This window comes from Gorilla gorilla, chromosome 19 (genome assembly GCF_029281585.2).
Source record: "Gorilla gorilla gorilla isolate KB3781 chromosome 19, NHGRI_mGorGor1-v2.1_pri, whole genome shotgun sequence".
Lineage (NCBI taxonomy): Eukaryota > Metazoa > Chordata > Mammalia > Primates > Hominidae > Gorilla > Gorilla gorilla.
This window is the reverse complement of record NC_073243.2, coordinates 33,381,052-33,406,492: the sequence shown is the minus strand read 5'-3', so window position 1 is coordinate 33,406,492 and position 25,441 is coordinate 33,381,052. Positions and strand designations below refer to the sequence as shown.

General features: G+C 38.4%; 1 protein-coding gene across 3 annotated transcripts in view; it reads right to left on the bottom strand.

Moving 5' to 3' along the window:
• AP3B1 (adaptor related protein complex 3 subunit beta 1) overlaps positions 1 to 23,743 on the bottom strand; it is a 296,004-nt gene extending 272,261 nt beyond the window's left edge. For 2 of the 3 annotated variants that reach the window (XM_004058672.5, XM_055366969.2), the window contains exon 1: positions 22,956 to 23,743. In XM_004058672.5, the coding sequence (XP_004058720.5) occupies positions 22,956 to 23,083 (128 nt within the window). In that variant the 5' untranslated portion in view covers positions 23,084 to 23,743. The remainder of the gene's footprint in view (positions 1 to 22,955) is intronic. The other variant, XM_055366970.2, reaches the window with a different exon arrangement.
• Between the last annotated feature and the right edge of the window lie 1,698 nt (positions 23,744 to 25,441).

Genomic DNA, 25,441 nt, shown 5'->3' with positions numbered 1-25,441 from the left:
GGAGTTTGAGACCAGCCTGACCAACATGAAGAAACCCCATCTCTACTAAAAATACAAAATTAGCCTGGCATGGTGGCACATGCCTGTAATCCCAGCTATTCAGGAGGCTGAATAGCTATTCAGAGGCTGATAATTGCTTGAACCTGGGAGGTGGAGGTTGCAGTGAGCCGAGATGGCACCATTGCACTCCAGCCTGGGCAACAAGACTGAAACTCCATCTCAAAAAACAAAAAACAAACAAACTTTCTAAAAGTCAGAATCATAAATTATCCAAATAAATATGAATATTCCTCCTATACTGTTCACAAGATTAAAAAGAAAAAAGGCTACAGACCCTTCCTCAACTCTTGGTAATCTCATTTACCTTTAATTTAAAATGTCTCTCACACAGGGTAACAAACAACGTCTTCATTTAAAAATCCAAGGTAAAATCTCATGAATAGTTTCAGATTATTCCTCTGTACTTGTGAGGACTAAACTCTGACTTTTTTCTCTCTTGCCCAAATTCCTAAGGGGCCTGAGGAGTCCTGCCCTACAAACCATAAATTCTCATCAGATGGATTTTAATTTAACCCTACATAACGTGGCTTACTTTCCAACCTGACTCTAGCATAACATCACATGACATATAAAGAAGGCAATCAAAATATTTTACCCCAAAATATGCTTCTTTGCCATATTTTTGAACCGGCCCTGCAAAGCAGCCTTTTGTGGAAGAAAATCTGCATCTGTAAAGGATCTCTACATAGTTTCCCCTTCCAGGCTCTAACAGTTCTAAAGAGATTAACTGAGAGTCCAGCACTTTTAAAGATCTGAATAGGAAACATTTGCCATCTATTGTCTCTAAAGGCAGCCACCTAAGAGACTTCATAAGAATCTTGGTTTCTACAGCCCTTTATCCTAACCCAGCCACACCTTTCTCTTGATCCCAGGTTTTTCAATAACAACTTAACTCTTTCAAGTAATTGCCAATCAGAAAATCTTTAAATCCACCTGTAACCTGTAAGCCCCCTGCTTCAAGCTGTCACGCCTTTCCCAACTGAGCCAATGTATACCTCACATGTACTAACTGATGTCTTATGTCTCCTTAAAAATATAAAATCAAGTTGTAACCCAACCACCTTGGGCACATGTTCTCAGGATCTCTTGAGGTCATGGTCACTCATATGTGGCTCAGAATAAACCTCTTCAATTATTTTACAAAGTTTGGCTCTTTCTGTTGACATCTGATACATATGACCATTACTCTTCCATCTTGAAATTCCCTCCTCCTTTAGATTCTGAAGCTCTATTCTCATCTGGTTCTCCACTCGCATTTGTGACACAGCAATGAACAAAAGTGATAGGAAAAACCCTTGCCCTCATAGGGACTTCATTCTATTAAGTAAAAGAAACAACAAACATAATAAGACATTTTTAAGTCATAAGGTGATATGGGGGAAAAAACAGAGGAAAAGGATACAGAAAGGAAAGAAGGAGGCAATTTTAATAGCACAGTTTGAGTAAATTTTAAAAGTGACATCTGAACAAAGATTTTCAAATAAGAGAGTTAGTTATGCAGATATCATGGGGAGCAAAGGGGGACAGGGAGGATAAGCAGGTCAAATAACACTAAAAGTTTTTGGTGTTAACTCTGAATAAATAAAGAACTGCAGGTTTTGAACACAGGAGAGTCATGATCTATTTAACAGGATCATTCTGGCTGCTACATTCAGAATATACTGTAGGGACTTCCATATCTGTCCATGACACTGTAGCTTATAAAAAACTAAACCTGCCACAGAAAATAACTATAAAAGCTGAAATACATACATATACACACATATATGTATGCATATACATATACACACACACAAGTACTCTTAAGGGGTCATGATCCTTGAAAGAAGAGAAGCACAAAAAGTGAGCCCCTAGGCCAGGACAGTGGCTCACACCTATTAATATAATCCCAGCAGTTTGGGAGGCCGAGGCTACTGGATAGCTTGAGCTCAGGAGTTTGAGACCAGCCTGGGCAACATGGTGAGACCCCATCTCTACTAAAAATACAAAAAGTAGCCAGGTGTGGTGACATGCGCCTGTAATCCCAGCTGCTCAGAGACACGGTGGGAGAATCTTGAGCACAAGAGGGTAAGGCTGCAATGAACCATGATGATGCCACTGCACTGTGGCCTGGGTGACAGAGTAAGAACCTATCTCTCTCAAGGGAAAAAAAGAGCTCCTCATTCACACCAGCTTTTTCCCTCAGTACATTTCCCAAATTGCCATGTGGGAGAACAGAACCCAAGGAGAAGTCACAGTCTTAATAATTTGAGGAGACAAATGTTGAATTCCAGGGCTGCCACAACGACTGAGACTTGAAGGACAAAATTACAGAGGAGGGAACCAGAGACAAGGTACACAAAAATCTGTGTGCAAAATGTTGGCTGCAATTCCTAAGGCAAGACTCCAGGAAACACAACAAAAAACAGCAGCTGTCAAGTCTGTCCTCAGAAGAGAGGCTTTGGTGAATGCCCTGGACTTTCCATTAAGATTACTGAAGAGCCACACAGAGTGCTAAGGAAGATGCCCGAGGAGTATAAGAAAAAGTTCCATAAACAAGACCTTAAAAAGTCTAAAACTGAGCTTTGACAAGATCAGAATGATCTGCTTACATTCTATTTGCTTGGCTGGAAAAAAAAACAAAAACAAAAACCCAGCCCTGTATGGAAGAAGCTATCACCCAAAGCTTCATCAATCATTTTTATCCTAAATACCTAGCATCTGATCAAAACTTACGAGACATACTAAAAACAGGATGAAATTACCCCCGCCCAAAAAAGAAGAAAAGGAAAAAAAAAAAAAAAAAACCAGGAGCAGATCCATGAGTGACTCAGATACCAGAGTTATCACACAGGGATTTTAAAATAATTACAATTAATATGGTCAGGAAAATGTAGAAGAGATGGACAAAACAGATGAAACAATACAGAAATCAACAATTAATAGAATCCATACAAAACAACCAAATGGACATTCAGAACTGAAAAGTATAGTATATGAAATTAAGAACGCATTAGATAGGTTTAATGGCAGACTGGAAATGTGAGAAAAAAAGGATTATCGAACTTGAAGGCAGGTCAAGAGAAAATATACAAATTGAAGCACAGAGAAATAAAAGAATGGAAAAAATAGAACAGAGCATCAGAGGCATATGAGATAAAGGTAAAATTTCTAACATACCTCTAATTAGAGTTCCAAAGAGAAAAGAGAGTATGAAACAAAAGCAGTATTTGAAGAGATAATGGTTAAGAATTGTTCTGAACCTATGAAAAACATAAACCCACATATTTAAAAATCTTAGAAAAAAAGGACAAACATAAAACTACACCAGGTACAGCATAGTCAAACTGCTGAAAACAAGAAACAATGAGAAAAATCTTAAAAGCATCCAGAGGCTGAACATGGTGAATCATGCCTATAATCGAGCACTTTGGGAGGCCAAGGCAAGAGGATTGCTTAAGGCCAGGAGTTCAAGACCAGTCTGGGCACAACATAGTGAGGCCCAGTCTCTACAAAAAATATTTTTAAAAAATTAGCTGGGCATGATAGTGTGCACCTATAATCCTAGCTACTCAGAAGGCTGAGGCAAGAGGATTGTTTGAGACCAGGAGTTCAAGGCTGCAGAGAGCTATGATTACACCACTGCACTCAGCCTGGGTGAGACCCTATCTTTTTTTTAAAAAAAAGGCATCCAGAAAATTACCTTGAGACAGGAGTCAACAAACGTAAAGGGCCAGAAAGTAAATATTTTAAGTTTTACCAGCCATACCATCTCTGATGTAACTAGTCAACTCTGCTATTGCACAATGAAAGCATCTATAGATAATACAAAAACAAATGGGCATGGTTGTGTTCTAATAAAACTTTATGTACATAAACAGATGGGTGGTTTGCTGGTCCCTACCTTAAAAGGAATAACATTTCAACAGACATTATAAAGGCCAAAAGATATTGGAATGACATATTTAAAGGGCTGAAAGAGAAAAGAATGCCAACATAGAATTCCATACCCAGGATATTAAAAATATTCTTTATTTCACTAAAGGTGAAATAAAGTGGTTTTCAAACAAATAAAAGCTGAAGATCTGCTGCCTGGACATAGGGTATCATTTCAAAAGGAAAATAATTTTACATTTATATGCAATTTATACAGATTCTAAATTTACAGTTTCCATATGTAAAGCAAATGCTGACAGACTCATGGAAGAAAAACACACATCCATAATCATGATTGGCAATTTTTTTTTTTTGGGGGGGACAGAGTCTTGCTCTGTCACCAGGTTGGAGCGCGGTGGCGCAATCTCAGCTCACTGCAACCTCCACCTCCCGGGTTCAAGCAATTTCCCTGCCTCAGCCTCCCAAGTAGCTGGGATTATAGGCACGCGCCACCACACCCAGCTAATTTTTTGTATTTTAGTAGAGACAGTTTCACCATGTTGGCTAAAATGGTCTCGATCTCCTGACCTCGTGATCCACCCACCTCGGCCTCCCAAAGTGCTGGATAACAGGCATGAGCCACTGCCCCCGGCCATGATTGGCAATTTTAACACACCTCTCAGTAACTGGCAGAACCAGGAAACGAAAAATTCAATAAAGGTGTAAAAAATTCGAACAACATAATTAAACAACTTAAACTTACAAGCATAGAACAATATATCCAACAACTGCAGAATAAACATTCTTTTCAATTGTACATAGGACATTTACCAAAACAGACTATATGCTGGATAAGGTTTCAACAAATTTGAAAGCTATAAGAATCAGAGTATGTGGAATCTAAATAGAAACCAATAATTAAAAAATAAAATAAAAACTAAAAAGTGCTCACATAATGGTAATTTTTTTTTTTTGAGATAGGGTCTTGCTCTATTGCCCAGGCTGGAGTGCAGTAGTATGATCACAGCTCACTGCAGCCTCAAACTCCTAAGCTCATGAGATCCTCCCACCTCAGCCTCCCAAGTAGCTGGGGCTACAGGCATGTGCTACCTTGCCTGGCTAATGTTTTTTTATTTTTTGTAGAGATAGGGTCTCCCTATGTTGTCCAGGCTGATCTTGAACTTTTGAACTCAAGCAATCCTCCCACCTCAGTCTCCAAAAATGCTAGGATTGCAAGTGTGAGCCACCATGCCAGCCTGCAACATACTTTGTGATTTGACAAAGTGCAACATTTCATAACTTGTGGGATGCAGCTAAAGCAATATTTAGAAGCAAATTTAGGCTGGGGGAGGTGACTCATGCCTGTAATCCCAGCATTTTGGTAGACCAAGGCAGGAGGATCACTTGAGCTCAGCAGTTCAAGACCAGCCTAGGCAACATAACAAAGACACTATCTCCACAAAAAATCCAAAAATTAGTTGGACTTGGTGGCATACACCTACAGTCCTAGTTACTCAAGAGGCTGAGGTGGGAGGATTGCTTGAGCCCAGGAGTTCAAGACCAGCCTGGGCAACACGGCAAGACCCTTTCACCACAAAAAAATCAAAAAATTAGTCAGGCATGGTGGCATGCACCTTTAGTCCCAGCTACTCAGGAGGCTGAGGTAGGAGGACCACTTGAGTCTGGGAAGCAGAGGCGGCAGTGAGCCAAGATCGCACCATTTCACTTCAACATGAGTGACAGAGCAAGACCCTGTCCCTAAAAAAAAAAAAGAAGAAGCAAATGTATATTTCTAATTACAATACAAAATCAGAAAGATTAAAAATCAATGATCTAAGTTTCCATCTCAGAATGCTAGGAAAAAAACAGCAAATTGAACTCAAAGTACAAGTAATAAAATAATAAAGATACAAGAAGAATTTAATAAAACAGACTAACATGTTTTGCATTTATAGTATATTATTAACTTATTTAGCTACCTGGTATTATTTTCTGAAGCTTATATATTATTTTAGTATCACAAAGCCTCTATGAAACAAAACTACAATAGAGAAAAATCAACAAAACTAAAAGCTGATGTCTATTTCAAATAGGTTGTTATGAAGACTTAATAAAATCATAAAGCACTTATCACTGGGCCTAGCACATTTATTTATCCAACATCCATTATATGCCAGAAGCTGCTCTAAGTATTGAAGTCCCTGAATATTCTAGGATCTAAATTTTAACAAACAAGGAATTGGTGGGAGGGAGTTTAAGGGGAATGACAGGAAAAAAAGGAGAAGGGAGGGAAGGAAAGAGGGAGAAAGCGAGGCAGAGAAGGAAGAAAGCAGGGAAGAACAAAAACATAAAGATCAGATAAGTAGTACAGAAACAATTAAAATAAGGAATGCAATAAAGTAAGACTGGGTGATCACAAAAGACCTCCACGGATAAGTGATCTGAGGTCTCGAAGTACAAGGAGACAACCAAAGAAATCATACAAGATAACAGAGCAAGAACAAGCTTGGCTATAAAGAACCCAAAAGATCTATGAAGGGCCTCTAAAGGTAGGCTGAAGCAGGTTACATTCCTTACCGGTACGTAACAGATACACAATAAACATTAGTTGAAAAAACAAATGAAAGCAGGCTATATACTAAACTTGTTTCTTAGAAAGACACAGAAGAACCCTTTCACTGTAAAGTCTCAAAAGGATCCATGATCCCAATAAAAGTTAAAAACCAAGCATATATCTTCCATGTCTTCATATCATTCATATGCGTATTAAAAGCCATGATGTCATACAGACATCACAGGACATCTTCATATTTGCCATGATCTTTATCAATGCCCTCAGCTACTTGGCCTCTTGGTAGGCAGCAGGAAGTATGTTTTACCTTTGCTCAGGAGATTAGGAATGTCTTCTAGAATGTGACTGTTCAGTAGTATATTTGTTAATGTTTCCTTTTACTGCTTCTGAGACTCCCCCAATCTTAATCTTCTATACAAAGTGGCATTTTTGGTTTACAGTGTTTTTTTAAACAGTGAAAAGGAACTTTTTGCCTGTTACAAATTTTATGCGTCACCATATATAAACTAAACTATGTCAGTGGCTCTATGAGATTTCCTGTAAAACTTTTTTCCTACAAATAGATAAATTCACACAGGTATGCAAAAACTTATGTTGAAATATTGTTTTTATGTGATGAAAAGTGAAATCAATCAAATGCCCCTCCAAAAGGGGACTAATTAATTATGAGGAACTATTACACAGTTGTTTAAAACAGGAGTCCTCAACCCCCAGGCCACAGAACATTACCCATCTGTGGCTTGTTAGAAACCAGGATGCCACACAGCAGGCAAGTGGCAGATGAGGAGTATTACTGCCTGAGCTCCGCCTCCTGTCAGATCAGTAGTAGCATTAGATTATCAGAGGAGTGCAAACCCTCTTGTAAACTGTGCATGCGAGGGATCTAGGCTGCACGCTCCTTACGAGAATCTAATGCCTGATCTGAGGTGGAATAGTCTCATCCCCAAGCCAACCCCCACCCCCTTCCATGGAAAAACTGTCTTCCATGACACAGGTCCCTGGGTACTGCTGGTTTGGCGATTGCTGGTTTAAAAGATTTAAATGGTATCATATGTTGATATGGAAAGACATATCATCATATGGAAAGATCTTTTAAAATATACCAGGTGAAAAGCAAGATACATAGAGAATAGTATATATATGATAGTTTAATTTTTTAAAAAAATTTCTGAAAGGATACATACGAACTTGTTCTTTGTAGTTACACATGAATGGGAGGTATGGGATATGGGATTGGAAGTTATATCCTTTCCACATCATTGACTAACTCACCGCTAACATGTCTTGTGTTTATATTATTAACTTATTTAGCCACGTGGTAGTGGTATTATTTTCTGAAGCTTATAACACTGTCTTATTTTAGTATCACAAAGTCTCTATGAAGCGTGTATAGCTATTATTGTTCCTATTTAATAGATAAGTAAATCAACTCTCAGAATATATAAAGGTAACATAAGATTACACAGCATGTGAGAAATTCTAAAAGCACATGCCTTTTATGTATATCATCATAAAACCAGGGAATGGCAAAGCAAGGAATTAAATTTCAATCTTGTTTTGAAATTCAACATTCTTCCTATTCACCATACTACGCTGTCAATTTCTGCTATAAAGCTGACTATATTAAGAATATATTTCAATGGCTGGGCACTGTGACTCATGCCTGCAATCCCAAGACTTTGGGATGTGGAGGCAGGAGGATCGCCTGAGCCCAGGAGTTCAAGAACAGCCTGGGCAACATAGGGAGACCTAATCTCTACAAAAGAAAAATATATATTTTTTAACATATTATATAAAATTTATATATATTATATATTAAGTCCTATATATGTATATATAGGTGTATATATATATAGGACTTAAATATATATATAGGACTTAAATATATATATATATGACTTAAATATATATATATATATATTAGCCAGGCATGGTGGTGTACACCTGTGGGCCCAGCTACTCAGGAGGCTGAAGTGGGAGGATCAGACCAGGAGGTTGAGGCTGCAGTGAGCCGAGATTGTGCCACTGCACTCCAGCCTGGGCGACAGGGTGAGACTCTGTCTCAAAAAAAAAAAAAAAAAAAAAAAAGAATATATTTCAAGAACTATAAAGTAATACCTTATAAAAGGTAAAAAATCCATAACCTGGAGTGTCATCCCCCCTCCCTACTTAATCTATAATCACAAGAAGAACTTTTTTTTAAACTCAAAATTCTTATGAAAAGAAAACTGATCACTAGAACCATAGTAAACACTGATTCTAATTATTCTCAATGGTAGTCTAAAACATCTGTGATACACTTCTGTATAAGTCAAAATAAATTTTATTTTCACTGACATTACTTTGACTGTATTTGGTTAACATTATCTCACGTAGATTCATCAGCTCAAAATTAATTAGTATTACAGAATAGTGTATTCCGTCCAAACAATTCATCTTTGTTGGCTCACATGGCTCACTGCTATTGGCATGCCACAGTAATAATAGGCATGGTGCCACAGTAACAGATGGGCATACACACAAACATGCCAAAGAATCCGTTTGTGCATCAAGTTTGAGTATTAGTATTAGATTTCTCTCCAAGAAATTCATAAACTATAGTAGAGGAAATATAAGTTTTCTACAACTGTGTTAATAAGATATGCCAACTCAAAGCTAGATTAATTTTTAAATTCTTTAAAACAACAACAACAACAACTTTCCAAGGCCACAGAAGGCAAGTTTTCCATCTGATGAGTTTGGATCAGCATTCTGTACAGGGAATTCAGGAAACCAATATGCAATGTCTGCCTTTGTCCCTGAAGCACTTGGAAATCTCAATAAAAAAATTAGTTTTTAAAAAGTCACAGGGCAGTATTGCAGATGAAACAGTTCTAGACATCTGTAGCACAACAATGTGAATATAGTTAACACTACTGAATTGTACACTCAAAAATGGTTAAGATAGTAAATTTAATGTTATATGTTTTTTACCACAATTTTTTTAAAGTCACATGGTCCCACCAAGTTTCCTGATGAAGGCTATGTAGAACCAGAAACAGAAAAAAAGTCCTACAAATTTGTACTTGACAGGAATAGAATCTAAAAGTGCAAATCACTTAAGTTTTATATGATTATTTTAAAGTATGCTATCACTGAAAAACAATTCTCGGCCGGGCGCAGTGGCTCGCGCCTGTAATTCCAGCACTTTGGGAGGCCAAGGCAGGTGGATCACCTGAGGTCAGCAGCTCGAGACCATCCTGACCAACATGGCAAAACCCTATCTCTACTAAAAGCACAAAATTAGCCGGGCATGGTGGTGCATGCCTGTAATCCCAGCCACTCAAGAAGCTGAGGCAGGAGAATCGCTTGAACCTAGGAAGCAGAGATTGCAGTGAGCCAAGATCGTGCCACTGCACTCCAGCCTGGGCAACAAGACCAAAACTCTGCCTCAAAAAAAAAAAAAAAAAAAAAAACAGTTCTCATCTGTAATTAATTATCCCATTATAATTTATTTTTAAAAGACTGACTAACTTATTTCCATGTGTAGTTTTACATTTTTGAAACATAAACATATCCTATTGACCAAACTATATTGAAACTTTTTTTATAGTTTTGCTACATGAATGAAAAACAGTTTTACAATACTAAGAATGCTAAGAAAAAAATCATTTGCAGTCACTATCATCCAAAATTATTTAAGTAATATACAAAGTATCAAAATAGATGGGACTCTGTGTGTATGTAGGAATAGGAGAAAGGAGAAAATAGGGATTTATTTAATGGGTGCAGAGTTTCAGTGGTGCATATAAAAAGAGTTCTGGAGAGGGATGGTGGTAACGATTGCCTAACAATATGAATATATTTAATGCCACTGAACTGCACACTTAACAATGGTTAGGTTGCTTGAAACCTTGTCAAACAGGGGAAAAAATGGTTAGGATGATAAAGTTATTCGGTGTATTTTACCATAATTAAAAATAAAAGAGAAACTACTCTAAAAGAAAAAAAAGCTCGTTAGACTCCATGTCTCCCTGCAATAACCATTCTTCCTCCTCTACCTGAAAGCCAAAGTTCTTCAGAGAAGTGATCTTCTTTTACTCACTTCTCACCCATCCACCAATGGACTGCTATCGATTTCCACACTCAACATACCTTGACACTGCTGTCACCACCACCAAGGTCACCAACAACTGCCTTATCACCAAACTGCCTTACCATTTTACTTGATTCCACACCAGCAGCTGGCACTGCTGACCACTTAGCCCCTCCTCTTTTCATTTCTGTTAAAGCAAAACATACATAAGCCTGCCTTCTTTTAGGAAAAACGAGAAATAGGCTGCTTCTTCAAGAACAGCTTCAAAGCCATAGGATACAAAAGAAGACTGAAAATTGAAAAAAAAAAAAGTTTAAAACAAATACACTTTTTACTCCTTTGTACTATAATCATTGTTCCCAAATCCTTGATAATCACACAGAAGAATCAGGGCTTATTAATTTTATTTATTTTTATGTGGTGCACATTAAAGGTACTTTGTATTAAGCTGGTGCAAAAGTAACTGCAGTTTTTGCCATTAAAAGTAAACATATTTAGTTGTTTCAAACACTTGTGAAATATAATTCAGAAAAACTGAAGTTTGATGAAAATTTGAAAATTAAAAACATAAAGCAATGGTTAATGTGAAAATTAACAATAATTCTAAAATTATAATAGCTTAAAAAGTACATCATATTAAAAATAAAACAGGCCAGGCATGGTGGCTCATGCCTGTACTCCTAGCACTTTGGGAGGCTGAGGCAGGAGGACGGCTTGAGACCAGGAGTTCAAGACCAGCGTGGGCAACATAGTAAGACTTGTCTCTACCAAAAAAAAAAAAAAAAAAAAATGGCTAGGCATGGTGATACATGTCTGCAGTCCCAGCTACTCAGGAGGCTGAGGCAGAAGGATCACTAGAGCCCAAGAGTAAGCCATGATAGGGCCACTGCACCCCAGCCTGGGGCACAGAAAGAGATTGTGTCTCTTAAAACCAAAAAAGAAAAATGAAAACAAAACTTTAAATGACTTTAATGGTGTTATAATGGTAATCATAATTACTATGTTTATTATGTACCAGGCACTATTTATATATTTTAAATCTTTTAATCCTCACAACTAGTCAATGAGTGTAGGTACATTATCATCCTCATCCCCATTTTACACATAAGAAAACCAAGGGCAGAGAGTTGTAAAATAATCTGTCCAAGTACCATTTATTAAATCTGTGCCACATTTTGACACCCAGGAATAGTTCCAGAGTGGGTGTGTCTAACCGTCATACCACACTGTCTCAACAAACCACACAATAAACCATTTATCGGCCGTCTTCCTCCTACGGAAGTAGGAATTAAGTTTCGCCCTTTTCTTATACCTTAAACACAATTCAAAAACTTGTACAATCAACTTTCATGGTTTCCCCAAACTGAATTCTCCCTTCTTAGTTTTCTAAGTAAGTTCCAATTCTCCTATTCTCTTCAATGTAGACTTTACTAAGATTCCTCACTGGCCTTCTCTTCACATGCCGCACACACACTTTCCACTCAATGGCTCCAACTACAATGTCATCAACTAATGACTCCCAAATCTACATCACCAGCCCAGGTATCTGTCCTGAATACCTTATCTCTCTATCTAACTGCTCAATGAATGCCTAACTATCAATTCAAATTCAGCAGATCCAAAACAGACCTCAACACCTACCCTCCTCACTCCAAACTTACTCTATCCATCTGTGTTTCCAGTATCACAGAATTCTAGCATCATTCACATACTTGTCCAATCCAAAAACACTGGTGTAGCCAAGGTGATCTTTTTAAAAAATAAATCATTTTATGTTGCTCCTATACTTTAGCACTCCTTACTGTGCAAACCTTCATGATAAAATCCAAATTTCTGAGCATGGTATGCAAAACTCTTCATAATACAGACTGATTACCTCCTAACCATCTTTCACCAGTCAGTCCCTCATTTCCTCCCAACTATGTGCTCTCACCACACTGAATTGTTTCCTGTTCCCTAAGTAAGCCATAAATCCTTGCCTCTAAACCAGTAGTATCCAATAGAATGTTCTGTGATAACAGAAATAATCACTTATCTGCGTTATCCAATATAGTAACTGCTAGCTACATCACATACATGAAATGTGGCTAGAGTGGTGGAGAAATTAAATTTAATTAAATTAAATTTAAATAGCTACATTTGGCTAGTTGCTACTATATTGAACATTACAGCTCTAAACCTAGGTATATGCTATTCTGTCTGCCTGGTATACACAGGTATGTGTGGAAAGTCCTCATCAGTGCTACTATCTAACATCATTAGTATTCATTCTTTTGCAAGGTTATTCTATTTATGTAGGTAATAATTAATAAGGTCCATTCTACATAAGATACTATTTAAATCCTTTAGTGGAGCTAGCTACATAACCTCATTTGCATACCTTAGTTGTTTACTTTCCTAATAGCTAATAGATAGTAATTTAACTACAATTTGTCCTAAAAGGACTATCATTTTAAGAAATGAGCAGGCTCCATGCATTGGTAAATGAAACAAGCAAATTATAATGTCATATTATAAAAGCATATAGCTTTGCTCTAAAAACACATGATATACACATACATACATATAAATATATATGCAAAAGAAAAAAGGCTAAAAGATATATACTATATTAACCAATTTCTTCTGGATATTGAAATTAGGGTTGTTATTTTTCAGCTAACCTGTATCTGTAAGTTTTCTAGAAGAAAAAGGGGATATCAGCAATTCTCCAGCAATTTTCCTTCTCTCTAATGCATCATCTATTTTCTCTCCTCTACATCAGTTGGTTCCATCAGCAAACAAGATAATACAGTTTCTCCTACCTTAAGGAAAAATTCCTTGACATAACATTCCTCTCCAAGTGCTGCTCCATTTCTCTGTTCTTCTATACTTAAAAATATACTAATGGCCAGGCGCGGTGGCTCACGCCTGTAAATCCCAGCACTTTGGGAGGCCGAGGTGGGCAGATCATGAGGTCAGGAGATGGAGACCATCCCGGCTAACACGGTGAAACCCCGTCTCTACTAAAAATACAAAAAAAATTAGCCGGGCGTGGTGGCGGACGCCTGTAGTCCCAGCTACTCGGGAGGCTGAGGCAGGAGAATGGCGTGAACCCGGGAGGCGGAGCTTGCAGTGAGTCGAGATCGTGCCACTGCACTCCAGCCTGGGCGACAGAGCAAGACACTGTCTCAAAAAAAAAAAAAAATACTAACCGCAATTCTTCTTCTTCCTTCTCTCTTGAGCCCACTCATGAGGCTTTCAGCCCCACCAGTGCACCTAAACTGTTTGTCAAGGTCACCAAAGTCCACCCAGTGACAAATCCAAAACTCCCTTCTCAGTAATCATCTTACTTGACCTATTTGTATTATTTGACACAATTACTCCAGGAATGTCCCAGGACTGACTGACTCTGACCTTTTTCTACACTCACTTCCTCAGTGTCTCATCCAATCCCATGATACCTGATGACTCCCAAATTTATACTTCTAGCCTGACTCCTCCTCTAAGCTCCAGACTCTGATATCCAACTGCCTATTTAGTATCTCCACATGGATGCCTAATCGCATCTCAAACTTAACATGCACAAGCTCTTGGTCCCTTTCCCCCTTTAAAAAAAAAAATTCCTCTTTGCACAATATTCTTCATTTTAGTTGACAGCTATTCCAAACTTCAAGCTGTGTAGGCAAAAAACTTTGTATCCACCCTTGATATCTTTTCTCCCACACACATATCACATCCAAACTATCAGCAAATCTCATTGGCTCTACCTTTCAAATATATCCACAACTCACCCACTTCTCTCCACTACCACCAATCTGATCACCTTCTCTTGCCTGAATTACTGTAATAGTCTCCTTGCTGGTCCTTGCCTCAAATCTGCGGTCCACTCCTAGTTCAAGAGGCAAAATGTCCCTTTAAAGGGTAAACAATCATTTCATCCCTCTGCTCAAAACTCTCCAAATGGCATCCCTTCTCACTCAGAGTAAAATCAAAGACCTTACAATGATTTTACAAGGCCCTACACAATCAGGTCTCCGCCTTCCACTCTGCCCCTTATCTCTCTGCCCTCATATTTTACTAATTAATTTCCCCCACATCATTCTTGACCACATTCTCAACCTAGGCTTTAAAAACTTGCAGAAAACCCATTCCAAGAATAAAGTTGGGTGATGCCTAGCTCTGCCAACCTATGATTTTGGAACCACCCTACTATGGTTTCAATGTGTCCCCTCCAAAATTCAGATGTTCAAACTTAATGGCCAATATGATAGCATTAAGAGGTGGGGCCTTTAAGATTTAGTCATGAGGGCTCCTCCCTTCATGAATGAGATTAAGGCCCTTACAAAAGAGGCTTCACAGTCTTCCATTCTCTTGCCCTTCCACCTTCTGCCCAGTAAGGACACAGCATTACTCCCCTCCAGAGGATGCGGCAACAATGGACCATCTTAGAAGCAAAGAGCAGCCCTCACCAGGAAACTAAACCTGCCTGTGACTCAATCTTGGACTTCCTGGCCTCCAAAAATGTGAGAAATAAAATTCTATTCTTTAGAAATTACCCAGTCTCAGGTTTTTTGTTATAGCAGCACAAAACAAACTGAGACAGGGCCTTATTCATTCTTCTCTCATTTGTCCAGCTACCATGCCAACTCACTCAGCTGAATTAAAGACAGTGGACTTCTAATTAGGCTGGTTCCTTTCAGCAATATAAATAATCAGTCCATCAATAAACAGATATTGGCTATAAACTGTTCACTTTTGTAGATCTATTAAGTCTTTCCAGCTGATATGCTAAATAAGCCTTCTCTAAATACACGAACCAACGTTATTCATAATAATATGAAATAGAGGAAAATCATTTCCTTCTTGATTATTCTACTTTAAGCTCTTCATTTTAAATTTTGAATTTGGACTGCAGGCAATTTGTTTTTGTCAGTAGTTCATTTGTATACACAAGTGCAATACTGTCAAATTATTTCACTGTAATACATTTGTCATTCTATGAGCATTTATAACTTTTCATGCAGCAAAAAAGAACATTTCAACCAACCATCTGTCTGCCTTTTTCATGTGCTTTAATCATTCAGCTCTGGTAATGTTGCTCCAAATACTAAATTTTTTTTAAATAACATAAAATCTCACATCTTATGATTTAATGGTAAGGCTTGAAATTTAATTTTCAGATTTTTCTCCTCAAATTTTACCAGATCAGTGATTTTAAAAATAACATGTCCTACTGTCAAGAAAGAATATTTTCTTGAATATTTATTAAGACAAAATGTAGAAGTCAGAACCAACTCTCCTTCAAGGAGATATGCAAGCAAAGCAAAATAAGATAAAAGGTTTTATAATCTGTTGGAAAGTAAGACTCTGTTTACAGGCAGTATTTCATCAAATTTCTATTCAATGTAGTAAAATCTTATTTAATTTGAAATATATTTCAAGAATTAAATCATAAATGGAACCCTACTGCACCACTGAAATGACAATCCTTAATTTGAATAGTTGGCCCTTTGTAAAACTTACCATCTTATTTTTATGAAGACAAAAACAACTAGTTCAGCTGCTAGGAATGCACTGCAGATACTAGTATACAGTTTCTTCTTTTGTTTTTAGTCACCTTGGAACAAATGCTGAAATTTAGTGAAAAATCAATAAAATACTAAAATTTCCTAATAACTTAATGTACCCCTTGTAAAAAAAAAAAAAAAAAAGTAGGATCCAGTTTACATATGTAGCAAGCAAATATGTTAACAGCTCTAGTACCAGATCTAATGATCATAAATTTCAATTAGCTAAACATAATAAACAAGACAGATCAGTTATCAAACCTGGAATTATTAGAACGCAAGAGATTTAAATCTTCATAACTTAAAGATAATCAGATGTATATCAGTATGCTAACAAAATCATGACTGAAGCATATTTTCATAGCAGCAACCCTGAACTCCTGAGCAGAAGAGAAAGGAATTCACAATGAGGAAGGAGCCCGTGCCTCTTCATGTCATGCTTATGACTCAGGGCACCAACACTTCAACGTCTCAAACTAAAATGTCCTTAACATTTCAAAATTCCAGCATTTCCATTTTCTTCAGTAAATCACTGTTTACACAAACAAAGGCTTATAACAAATAATTTTCAATAGGTATGTCACACTGAAAAGTTGAATTACACAATTCAACACTAATTGTATACTTGAATTACTGACAGTTAGTTCACATTAGCCTTATCTCTCCAAATAAAGTCTGAGTTTCTTAAAAACAAGATAAAGATCTTATAATTGTTATGCATTTTTATGGTGAAAACACAGAGGAATGAACCATACATATGGAATAATACAAAATTGGGAGGTAAAGATGCCTTTGAAGACTGGGATAAAGACTAAAAATCCTGATTGTAAAGTTCATTCCATACCTACATGACAATTCCGAGTCAGTTAATCCTAACCACAGCAAAGACCCAAGTGAAACTACACAAAATTAGCTTCAGGGTGATGCTGTACTACAATACAATGGAGATACCAGATTAGGGTTTCCTTCTGTATAGGGTCCACGGAATCAGTCATGCTTCATTTTTTAACAACATTGGCTAATGAGAGAGCAAATGTTAATGGAATCTAAATCACTGAATTGAGTAAAAGGATCTGAAAATATTTTATTAAGCAAAATTATGAGCCAAACACTTTGCTAGGCACCTTCACACAAATCATAGTAATCTTTAATATGAGCAGAATGTGTGAACGATTTATCTATATAAATATTTAAGAAATATTCACTGAGCAACTACATAAACTGAAAATACACAACGAGATAAAGTTTAAATGAGAAATACTAGGATAAGCAAAAAGAAAGTAGAGCAAGCTCTAAACAACTAGACCGTGAAAAAATGTTAAATGAAAAAAACCCAAAAATATGGTACAGACACTAGATAAAATTAAGTATTAATAAAAAATGGACTTAAACACAAACAAGTTTAGAACCCTATAGTGAGACACAATGACTCTTTGAGGTATGTCAAATATAATGTGTTACTATTAATAAAACTGTATTTTTAAGAAAGTATATTCAATAACATCCCTCTAAGTAAATGAATCTCACTCAGCTGCATTTCTATATGCCTTCCAGAAAGATACAAAAAGTAGTGGAGATAAAGTCAGAGTTGCTATAATTGCGTACAAACCACAGACACATGTAATCTTCCTACTGGACTCTCCTGAGAATCACTGATATTAAAGGTTAAGAATGAATGTAATAGAATTTTCATGTTTGATATTGTAAAGTCGACAATGAATAAGATTTAAGTTAAAAAATAAGTCAGGCTTTATTGATGCAATCCAAATACACTGGGTTGTATTACTGACTACAGGAAAGCATGCAGTCCTTTGCTTGGATCTAAATTAGCTCTTTGAATCTAAACAAATGAAAAGCCCACCCCGATTTAAACAGAGAGTAAAAATGCTACCTTTCAACGTGTGCAGGAAGTACTGCATTGCTAAGTTACTGGCTGCTAAAGTCACCTTTCAGTTGTTAAACCCAAGGGCCTCTTTTCAGCCTTCATTCTATTTGCCCTTACTCTACAACTCCTGACATAGCTGAACATTTCCTTCTTTTAATTTTCCTGTTAGCATCTTCTTTTTTAAACCTTCCTGTGGTTTCCCACCCCTCTGAGCTCAGTCTCTTTTTCTAGTTCTTCCATTCATACTTTATATCCTGGTGTCCCCTGGGTTTTGTCTAAACTGCCTTCTCCTCTAACAAGAAAAGTCTTCCCTGGGTGATTTCATCCATTCCCATACTTTACTACCTACTATTCATAATTGTGATGTCTAAATATCCATCTCATTTGAACATGCTTTTTCTTTTGCAAATCTTCTGGTTTCTACATACTCTGCCTAAAGAATCCATCTTTCCTCTCCCTGGCAAAAACCTCAGGCTTTAAGATCTAAAGTGTCACTACCTCAGTGAAGTCTTCACCAACTTTCCCAAATAGTGTTAGTTAATATCCTACTTTAGAAATCACTTTGAAGTACACCATCTTATCAGATCCTCACAAAAGAGGCAAGTATTATCACATCCTGTCTAGAAGTGAGGAAACTGAGGTTTGAAGAGATCAGCAACTTGAAAAAGGAAGCACTACTACAAATGGAAAACATCAACTTAAATCCAGGTCTTCTCACTCTGGGCCCAGTGTTTTTTGTTTTTTCTTCCCATTTTCATTTATAGAGACAAGGTCTCACTATGTTGCCCAGGTTGGTCTGGAACTCCTGGGTTCAAGCAATCCTCCTGCCTGGGCCTCCCAAAATGCTAAGATTACAGGCAGGGGCCACCATTCCCAGCCTCAGTCTTCCTTCTAATACACCACGATGCTCTCAAAGGAAAAGAGATTTACAAATTTAGTAGCTTTACTATTGTAATTAAGAAAAATTAATTAGTCTTGTCTGTTTCTAGAAATTAATTCCTAATTAAATGTTTAATCCAGTAACAGAATTATTAAAATTATTTTTAATTATAGGCACACATACCCAAATTGGTTAAAAGAAGTTTTTTTTTTTTAAATGAAGAAAAATAACTTAGAAAAAAACAGAAACAATAAAAGTTGAGAATATTTTAAAAAGAAGGAAGGGGCCAGGCACAGTGGTGCACACCTCCAATTCCAGCACCTTGGGAGGATGAGGCAGGCGGATTGCTTGAGCCTAGGAGTTCAAGACTAGCCTGGGCAACATGGCAAGACCCCATCTCTACAATAAATACAAAAATTAGCTGGGCATGGTAGCATGCACCTGTAGTCCCAGCTACTCGGAAGCCTGAGGTGGGAAGGATCACTTGAACCCAGGTGGGTGAGGCTGCAGTGAGCCATGATCGCACCACTGCACTTCAGCCTAGGCAACAGAGTAAGACATGTCTCAAAAAATAAAAAATAAGAGTACAAAAATAAGTTATTTACATTTTAAATAAAGAAATTGAAAATCTTGAAGCCAATAATCTAATACACAGGCCTTTTTAGCCAATAAATTAGGTATAGGATCTACTTTCATAAAGCCATCTAATTCTGCTTCTGTTTGAAGAGAAGATAAATGATATTGATAAATAAGATTAAATTCAGAAAACAAAAATCGCCAATAATACTATGACTAGGAAGTACCTAGGCATCACTGAGATGGTTAGTGAAGGATCAGCGAACACAGAGCTCTAGGCCAAGAAGCCAAAGAGCAGAACAGTAGAGGGAGTTGCAGCTGAAACATTACCATTTTGCAGCCATTGTGGAAAAGACAGGTTCAGGAGATTGATCAATGGTTGTTAAATGTAGAAGTGGTCCATTTAAAAAAGAGCAAGACATCTGCATGGTCTCAGTGTCTCCCCACAGAAAATTTGAAAAAAAAAACAAAACAGAAATGACACAACAGAGAAACTGGACAACCCTGTGACTAGGAAAATTAACATCACGAAGATGGACAACCTATGCCTCCAAATGTAATAGTTCAAGAAGCACACATCACCTATGGTAGTATCCCAGCCAAGGATACATAACCTGAATCTAAACATGAGGAAACACCAGCAAACCCAAAAACTGATTAACATAAAATAAAATAATAGGCTTTGCAATCCTTAGATATGTCAAATTCATGAAAGACAAAAAAGGCTAAGGAACTATCCCAGATTAAAGAAGATTAAAGAGACATGGCAACTAAATTAAATATATTATCTTGGACTGGAAACTGTACTTGAGGAAAAAAATGCTTGGGAAAAAAAACACTTTATTGGAACAAAGGATAAAATTAGATTACATACTATAGATTGTACAGACATTAAATTTCCTGAATACATCAACACTGTAGCTGCGTTAAGAGAATATCTTTGTTCTTAAAAATTACACATTAAGATTTTCATTGTAAAAGAACATGATGTGTACAACTGAGTCTCCAATGGTTCAGAAGACATAATAACATGAATACGTATATGTGCCTGAATATGCATGGGGAGAGTGAGTGACAGAGAAAGTAAGCAAGCAATGTAGCATTTTTTTTTAATCGGTAAATCTGCAAAAGGGTAGCTCTCTGTGTTATTGTTGCAACTTTTCTGTAAACTTGAAACTATTTCATCAGAGTAAACCATTAAAAACCAGAGGTGAGGAATAGGGTAAGCTTTAAGTTTTTTATATAAATTTTGTCATTCGATTTTTTAAAAGGCAAGTAATATTATGGTTTTATAAATGAGAAAATGTGGACTCAAGAGAGATTTAATGACAACTTCCAGAACAGGGGTCTCCTTGTTTCTGTACAATTCCATGAGACTGCAGGTCAATAGCCAAATGTTTCTAATCCCTGGAAGCTTCTCTGGTGTACTACTTGGAACTACTATTTAAAGTTTTAAACTTTTTGTGAGTTGTATGCACTCACTAATAAAAATACCATACATTTCATCAAGTACTAAGTAGCACATCTAAACGTTTGAGAGAATGGGCTCTAATATTAGAGCCCCTGAGTTCAAATTCAGACAGTGCAATGTTCTACCTTTGTGGCCTTTTCCAAGTTAACAACCAAGCTCCAATATCCTCACGTGTAAAGTGGGAGCAGAGAAGTACCTGGTAATAACCTGCAGGGTTGTTTAGGAAAACTGAATGAGATAATAAATGTAAAGTGGTGTGCACAAATACTCAATAAATATCTTTCGGGGAACACAATTCAATCATGGTTATTTGCATATATTACATATCACCTCTAATCAATTAGCTACTTTTATTTTAAATCCAACCTGTTAAGTTACCTCAAGAGCACTGGTCACAGAGTCAAAGCCGTAAGTTTTTTTTGTTTTTTTTTCCAAATCAGGTCGAAATTTGACAAAAATCTTTTTCTTTTTTTTTTTTTTGAGACGGAGTCTCACTCTGTCGCCCACGTTTGAGTGCTGTGGCGCGATCTCGGCTCACTGCAGCTTCCGCCTCCCGGGTTCAAGCGATTCTCCTGCCTCAGCCTCCCGAGTAGCTGGGATTACAGGCACGAGCCACCACGCCCGGCTAATTTTTGTATTTTTAGTAGAGATGGGGTTTCACCATGTTGGCCAGGCTGGTCTCGAACTCCTGGCCTCAAGTGATCCGCCCGCCTCAACCTCCCAAAGTGCTGGGATTACAGGCGTGAGCCGCAGTGCCTGGCCCCAAATCTGACAAAAATCTAAGAGAAAACATCGTAGATGTTCACAAACCATAAAAGTAAATTAATTTGCAAAACAGATTGATGCCGATATACAGGTTAATTCAGTCTAAACATTTTGCTAATAGTAGAGGCAACAAGCTCCGCACTTGTTCTAGAACAATGGATCATCAAATGCATATAATGAAAAATGAAATCAGTTACCTTACTTTTAAACTTTTCTAACCTTGGGAAAAAGGAAAAGATTGTATCTTACATGCTATATATATGATTTTGATCCTCAATACAGCCAAAATGTAATCCCAATTTGAAGTAGTAGCACTTTCTAGACTACCCAATATTGTCAGTAACGTTTAATTTAAATTTTAATTATACCCTCTAACAGATCTGCAAAGCTACTAGCACAGCTATTCTACCTTAATTTAGCATGAATTTAGTGACAGACTATTATGTGACCATATTGCTTAGTAATGAAAGATTTAAAATAAGAGAAATGTAAAACTGATAATTCTGATAAATGTAACCACTACCACCAACCCACCCTCCAAACAAACAACTTGGGATTTCTTTCCATTTCTCGGTGATACTTTTTACAAAACTAAGTGTACCTTGTTTAACATTCGTTTTTAAAATTCACATTATTAATCTGTAAAAGTTTTGGATTTGTTCACAGTGAAACTCTTTTAAAATATTTTCTATTCATATGCTTATTTTGGATTGGTGTTTTTGTCTGTAGTGCAAAGGACATAATCCAAGAACATTAATACTGGTGTAAACCAGTTTGTCCATTCAAACAGCCTAAATCCACCTCTCTGCTCCTACACTCCGGGGTCACAAAATAACTTCCCACAAGCAACACTCGCACTCTCACCTTCACCAAAACACTCCTTTCACCCTACAGGGAATGTATCAAAGTCTGATCCGGCGAACGGTAAATAAACTAGAAGACTATGCTCAAAATTCAGACTCCTGAGCCCAGCCCAAGTCCAATTCAATCAGTGTCTTCAGGGGTGGGATCTAAGCTCACCAAGTGGTTTCCTTTTCACTAAAGTTTGAAAACTACTAGAGACCCCTACACACATTCGCCCCAAACTCCCACAACTCCCACCACCGCCAACCAACCCCACCTACCCACCCGCGGGACACGTTACCGCCCTGCCCTGCTCAGATCTCAGGGCGAACCCGCTCCTCTCCAGGCAGCCCACCCTGGCGCCCACTCCTCCGAGTCCCCAGCTCCTCCCTCCCATCCCCGCAACCCAAACGTTTCTCCTCACTTCTTCAAATCGCTGCTAAAGAGGCCGAAGGCCCCCGAGGGGGAAATGGTTGAGGTCGCCTCCTGACCCAGCTCCGTCGCCTCCCCTCCTCCGGACTGCTCATTGTAAGAAAAACTATTGCTGGACATTGCCGCGGTGCTGGCGGGTGCGGGGTTGTTCCTGCCGGGGGTTCTCTCCAAAAGGTTCCAGTCCAGAGGGCACGGAACAAAACTAGTTCTCGTACCGAGGAGCGCGCGCAGGCGCTTCCGGACTCGTCACGGCTCCCTGAGCCGACCTGGCAGTCCACCCCCTGCGCATGCGCAATGTGCAGGCCTGCTAGATTACCACCCGGGCCGTCCAGGCCTGCGCGGACTTTCCTGCTCCGGGCTTTAGAGGTAGCTGAGCGGCTGCGAGCCGGACAGCGGAAGGGGAGGCAGCGGGTGGCTAACTGCCCGGCTCCCGGCCCGTTTGAGGTGTGTCGTTGGAGAAAGATACCCATTGCATCCGTTTTGATCCGTTAAGGAGTTTCCAGAGCCCGGACAGCTCTTTGCTATACTTCAATAAAGCAATAGTTTTCAGATTTCTCCGGAAACGCCATTTAGCTCGCCAGATCACCTTTCCTAAACCCATCACGATCGCTTTTCCTTTTCTTGCTTGTTTCGGCTACTCTCCTCCATCCGGCTTTGCCTTACTTTCATATCGGCCCCAAACAACTTTTCTCCTAGACTTTAAGGAGGCCTCTCCCAACGATGGTTTGGAGGATCCGCACAGAAGCGACCATTCCATCTTTGCTATGAAAATCTTGGGGGCAGACCGGGCGCGGTGGCTCACGCCAGTAATTCCAGCACTTTGGGAGGCCGAGGCGGGCGGATCACTTGAGGCCAGGAGTTCGAGACCAGCCTAGGCAATATAGCGAGACCCTTTCTCTGCAAAAAATATAAAAATTAGCCGGCATGGTGGCGCGCGTCTGTGGTCCCAGCTACTGAGGCTGAGGTGGGAGGATCACTCGGACCCAGAAGGAGGGGGTAGCGATGAGTTGAGATCTCGCCACTGCATTCCAGCCTGGGCGACAGAGCGAGACCCTGTCTCAAAAAAATGAAAAAGAAAAGAAAACATCTTGGGGCCACCAGTTCCCGTTTGGAGCTGAAGTGGTGCGTCCTATTGGCGTCTAGCTACCAAAAATAAAATGGACCACCTCGCGCGCCAGTCGTGTCACTCACTAATATGCACTAGGGAGCCTAGGCGGGATGCTTGCCTGGCCCCGGAGTAGCTCTCTCCGGGTGCTGGCACCCGAGAAAACCTCTTTCCCGGGGTGCCTTCCCCCAGCCCGCCTTCTCAGGTGGGTTTCAGCGCCTTCCCTCTCTTCTCCCCAGTGCCTCCCGTCCAGGCAGGCATTAACACCCAAAGCCCTGGCGGCCAGGTACTGAAACTGTCAAGGGATTCTACCAGGTAGAACGCGAACCTGGAGGCCGGCCGCCCCAGGGAAGGCGGTGGGGCGTTTTCAAGGATGAGAGTATGATCTCCAAGTTTCAAAAGGTCACACTGTCACTGTGGAAGCACGCAAGAGCGTGGCGCTGGGTGGGAGAGGAAGGAACGTCCTCCAAACTTGATCGTCTGGTCAAATATTGGCAGGTTTTTAATTCAGCTGTTAGAATACTCCTCCGGAGATCCAATGATGAGCACCTAAAATGTGTTGTTTGTCAGTATTAATTAATAGAATTTCACCTACAACTAACTATTGATGATGAGGATGAGGATGATCATAGATAACTATATATTATTGTATAATCCTTAATATATACCAGGAACTGTTCTAAGTAGTTTTATATATATTAATAGTAAAAAGAGCTAGGCTTTGATTACTTTATTTGTAAAATGAGAACATTGATATACACATAGCCTGGAAAATCTCGGACACATACCTGATTACAGAATTTCTTGGTTTTAGAGCATGTTCACTTTTACCAGATATCCTAAATTTTTTTGCAGCATACTTTTAGCAGTGTGTAATCTTCTTTCTTCACATTCTCACAAACGTTTAGCTTTCTAAAAATGTTTTATTGTCATCAATATGATACAAATGAATATTATTTGTATTGTAATTAATTTTCATTCTCATGGCCATAATGAACTTGAGAATATTTTATGTGATTGTTACTCCATTTGCATTTTATTTCCTGGGAATTGCACATGAACCTATTTATCCACTTTTACACTGAGTAGTTTTTCTGATGGACTTGAAGAGTTCTTTATCATTGAGTCCGTTATTTTTAATTAACTGCTTGATTTTATTTTGTAATATTTTTATTTTTTCATACAGACTCAGGTAGGAGACTGACCTACAATATTAGGGTTTTGGGTTTTGGGGGTTTGTTTTTTGCGGTTTTGTTTGTTTTGTTTTTACATTGTCTTTGAATGGTGTGGATATTAAGAATATCTATTCTTCAAAAAAGAGGTATAGGTAACTTTCTTTTTCTCTGGAATATTACGTATAAGATACAAAGCAT